Consider the following 4,026-nt stretch of genomic DNA (forward strand, 5'->3'; position numbering starts at 1 on the left):
ATGTTAAATATCATAAGAGTTAATAAAATTGAATCACTAAGACAAGCGATTGCAATCTTAAACTTTTTTTTCTCTATGTTGGAGGCCACACTTTCACTTTAAGATGAGGAACAGCAATCAAAACTGTTCCTTTTCTTATTGTGTTATTTTTTGCTGTGCATGTACTGATATGTTATCATTGATGGAAATCCCATATCCTTTGACTTTCTATTATGGATGTATTTCATAGGGAAATTAACAACAATCATGAGTATTCACTATGAAAACTCTAAACCAAGAATGATTTTTAACCTATATCTAAATTTCTCACCATTGACACTAATCATGAATCTACTCACCTGTATTTACATTACTAATTACCAATCTACTCACCTGTATTTACATTACTAATTACCAATCTACTCACCTGTATTTACATTTCTCATCTTCCTCATCCTCTGGCTCTACAGTTATCATTTTAACCATACAGTCCATGTTTTCTGGTGTTATAATGCTGAAAGATGATTGGATGTTTTATTTTTAAAATGTGATGTTAAGTTTTTGTAACTCAAAAAATTCATTAAGACCAATGGTTTCAAAACATTGGCAAACTTATATAACATGAAAAATTCAGAGTCCATGCAAAGGGCTGTTCCATGAACACCAACAATTGATTGAATGAATTCTCAAGGAATGCACTTATAAATCTTAACTAAGGGTGGCTGTCAAAGAAGGAACAGTCCTAATGAAATACTGATCAATAATCTAACTATTGAGTTATCTAATTATTATAAAACGTGCAAGCTTTCATGTTAAGTCTGGTGGAAAATAAGTTCCATAGTAATACATATTGTTTTTTTGGAAATGCTGAGCTCTTTTTTTGAGAATAATCTTGAATACTCTTTTACAAGCACTTTATTATTCATCATAAACTGTTGTAACAACACTTACAAATCAATGAGCTTTTTATTCTGTGCCTTGCATTCCTGTAGTATATCATTTTCGTCCATCAATTCTTGAAGGGTGACATCCTGTAAAATAAACCATTATTCTCCTGACTTCAAATATTGAAATCAATCAGTCAAAACACACAACACCATGAACACTGGTGGTAATTAAAAGTTACATATTAGGCACAATAATTTAAGGTATTTTTAGAGAAATTTTGCAGTTTCAAAATTAAAAGAAGGTTTAATCAAAATAATGATGCTGGAATAAAGGTTACATACAATGTATATAAATAAGGAATCAAATGTCAGAAATAAATTTTGCTCTGCATCCTAGGCATTTTCATTGATTTTGTTTGGTTCCAATTCAACTATATTTTGTACTATAAAATCTATCCTTTATTTAAAATAACCTATTTTTAGAAGATATGTTGGAAATCACCGGAAGAACTCTCAAAACAGGAGTTTCCCTATTCTTGGACACACATTACACAAAAGCTTAAGGGTGAAACCATACATACAGAAACAAATTATGAAATAAAAGTCTGTGATGAATTTGTTCACATAGATTAGTATTATCCTTATATTGGTTTTATCAGTCTAAGAAAGTGCAGTCAGAAGAATTGTGTGTGTGGATACAACAGACTGCACCTTAATGACAAGTTAATGTTTTCTAAAATAAATCAATATTGTTTGTGGCTTACCTCCTTCCCAAGCAAGGTATCAATCTTTGAAGTTGTGATAAGATTAAACTTCCAAAACATCTTGTTATCTGGAAAAAGAAAGATGAAGTTAAGATTCTGTTATGTTAAGTACAAAATGTAGTTATGGCTGATACAGCTACAAGCTATAATTCATAGTACACAATTAGAAATTAAAAATAGGAGGAAAACAATTATTCAAAATATCCCCATCAGTTTCAATATTCTGGGAATACAGATTTTGAGGCCAATAGTTTTCAGAATTGAATTGTGGTACATTTTACATTCTCACTGTTGAAAGCAGTAAAGGCAGTATATTTGCTTACAATTAACATCAAATTCATTTGAACTAACTTCGGTGGTCACATCTCCTTATAATACATTTTTATATGTCAGTTGGATATTTATTTCTGATGACAAAACAATTCAGAACATAAGTTCGATGCAGAATAACTTGAAGACAATCTCCTCTAGATTGTTCAACTTTTTTGTTTTCCCTTAAAGGTTTGGAAGGTGGGCATTTTACATACCCACAAATTTATTTATGATCAAGTGGAAAATGAAACGTGGACAGATAGCCACTTATAGAATTTTTAGTGACTATGAGGTTGCATGACTCATTTCATCACTACTTTTCTATTTTTAATATTGGGGCGAGTTGGCAAGACTCAATTCATCAGGATTTTTGATTTTTCACATGAGGGACTAGTTGGCATTCATGTCATATAAACACTGATACTAACTACTTTAAGCACTTTTTCAACAAAAACTAAAGAACTACAAAATATATATTAGATGTGGTAGGAGTGCCAATGAGACAAATCAGTCTCCATCCAAGTCACAATTTGTTAAAAAAACAACATTATAGGTCATTGAAATGATTGTACTGTCATCAACACAGAGCCTTGGCTGAGTGGGACAGAAACAGATATATACAACAGGAGTGCATCTTTTGCATTTAGTTGGGCAAGTTGGCATTACTAATTCATCACTATTTTTTCACAAGTTGGGCAAGTTAACAGACCTTATTTTAGTAGTATTGTTTACCTTTTCATAAACGGAAAGTTTTCTAACCTATTTTTAAGAGTTTACCCAATTGCATAAGTGGGGCGAGTTAGTTAACAAAAGTGAGGAGATTTTTCAGAAAATGGGGCAAGTAGGAGAAAAAGTGGGGCGATTAGGTGTGGGATGATTTGCCAGTGGGGCAATTTGTCATGGATTCATATCATCTACATTGCACAATGACCTGTCAGCTCATTGCCTATGAAATTGCTTGATTACTGCAAGCGGTTTTTAATGTCTTTGAATTTTTGTATTTAGAAATATATGTTTCATCTACTTGGTAAAAGTGAAAATTGTTAGAAGAAAGCGAGTGTGGTGACCAACAGGACAACTTGATATCGTTAATGGCCGGGGAAAGCGAAGTGATGAAAATGAAAGTGACATTGTTGCCCCAGTTGCCTGCTAGCGTGAGCCCTCGGTACACCATAACACTATAGGCTATACACCTTAATGGCCTAACGCTATTTGTCCGCCATTACTGGATTTCATACAGGTTCAAGTAAAATTTTGACGTCATTAAACAAAATATCTGACACCACAATGGAAAAGTGATTGTTGTATGCAACAAAAGTTCAAGCGGCTGGGTCAGTCGGGATTAGCGATAAGGTGTATAGTCCTGTTTTTGCATTCATGAATCATGTTTTGACCTAATAAATATTTACTGCTGATAATAAGACATGTAATTTCGCACAGATGTCAGTATTTGTGTCTAATTATCAAGAGAGTATAAAATTGAAGGCACTGTATACCAACAGTGGCCACAGACTCATGACACTGCAAAAACCTATGTGAACTGAAAGTACTGTACGCAAACACGCTCGACAGTGAAATTAGCAGCATTAATGTTGACTTAACATGAAGTAAGAGTGTAAGCTACATGACAATAAAGCATTGATTTGTTTATTAACCTTTGGAGAAGACTGTGGTTTATTTTGTCAAATGTAAACACGGAGAAACTTCAATATCAAATGTACTCCACGGGTTTCTTGGTTCATTTCCAATTTTTCATGTTGAGGGATTCATGACATCAAATGCAATTTGTTAAATATGATTCTATGGGTTGGGTTTTGCAATAATTAATAGTCAGATCATTGAATAACCAATAAATATATGATATTTATCATGTCAGGCGGGAACGAGTACTTCTCAAAATGGCGACGCTGAATATCCCATAATCAATTTTCTACGTTCTCACGAGAAATTTGTATGATTTTTATTTTTTATTGTTAAACAACACAATGAAATTTATTTAATATTTTAATAACAAAATTATACTTCAGATGATTTTATTTTTTTATTATAAAGCACCTGCGCTGTTGTCATAATAAATTTGAATA

General features: G+C 32.5%; 1 protein-coding gene across 7 annotated transcripts in view; it reads right to left on the minus strand.

The window, feature by feature from the left end:
• LOC134686843 (serine/threonine-protein phosphatase 6 regulatory subunit 3-like) overlaps positions 1–3,870 on the minus strand; it is a 49,541-nt gene extending 45,671 nt beyond the window's left edge. For 6 of the 7 annotated variants that reach the window (XM_063546653.1, XM_063546652.1, XM_063546650.1 and 3 more), the window contains exons 1-4: positions 3,598–3,870; positions 1,631–1,698; positions 931–1,010; positions 407–493 (exon numbers count right to left, since the gene is read on the minus strand). In XM_063546653.1, coding sequence (XP_063402723.1) covers positions 407–493; positions 931–1,010; positions 1,631–1,690 — 227 coding nt within the window. In that variant the 5' untranslated portion in view covers positions 1,691–1,698; positions 3,598–3,870. The remainder of the gene's footprint in view (positions 1–406; positions 494–930; positions 1,011–1,630; positions 1,699–3,597) is intronic. The other variant, XM_063546647.1, reaches the window with a different exon arrangement.
• Positions 3,871–4,026: the final 156 nt, after the last annotated feature.

Source organism: Mytilus trossulus, chromosome 10, assembly GCF_036588685.1.
Source record: "Mytilus trossulus isolate FHL-02 chromosome 10, PNRI_Mtr1.1.1.hap1, whole genome shotgun sequence".
NCBI classification, from domain to species: domain Eukaryota; kingdom Metazoa; phylum Mollusca; class Bivalvia; order Mytilida; family Mytilidae; genus Mytilus; species Mytilus trossulus.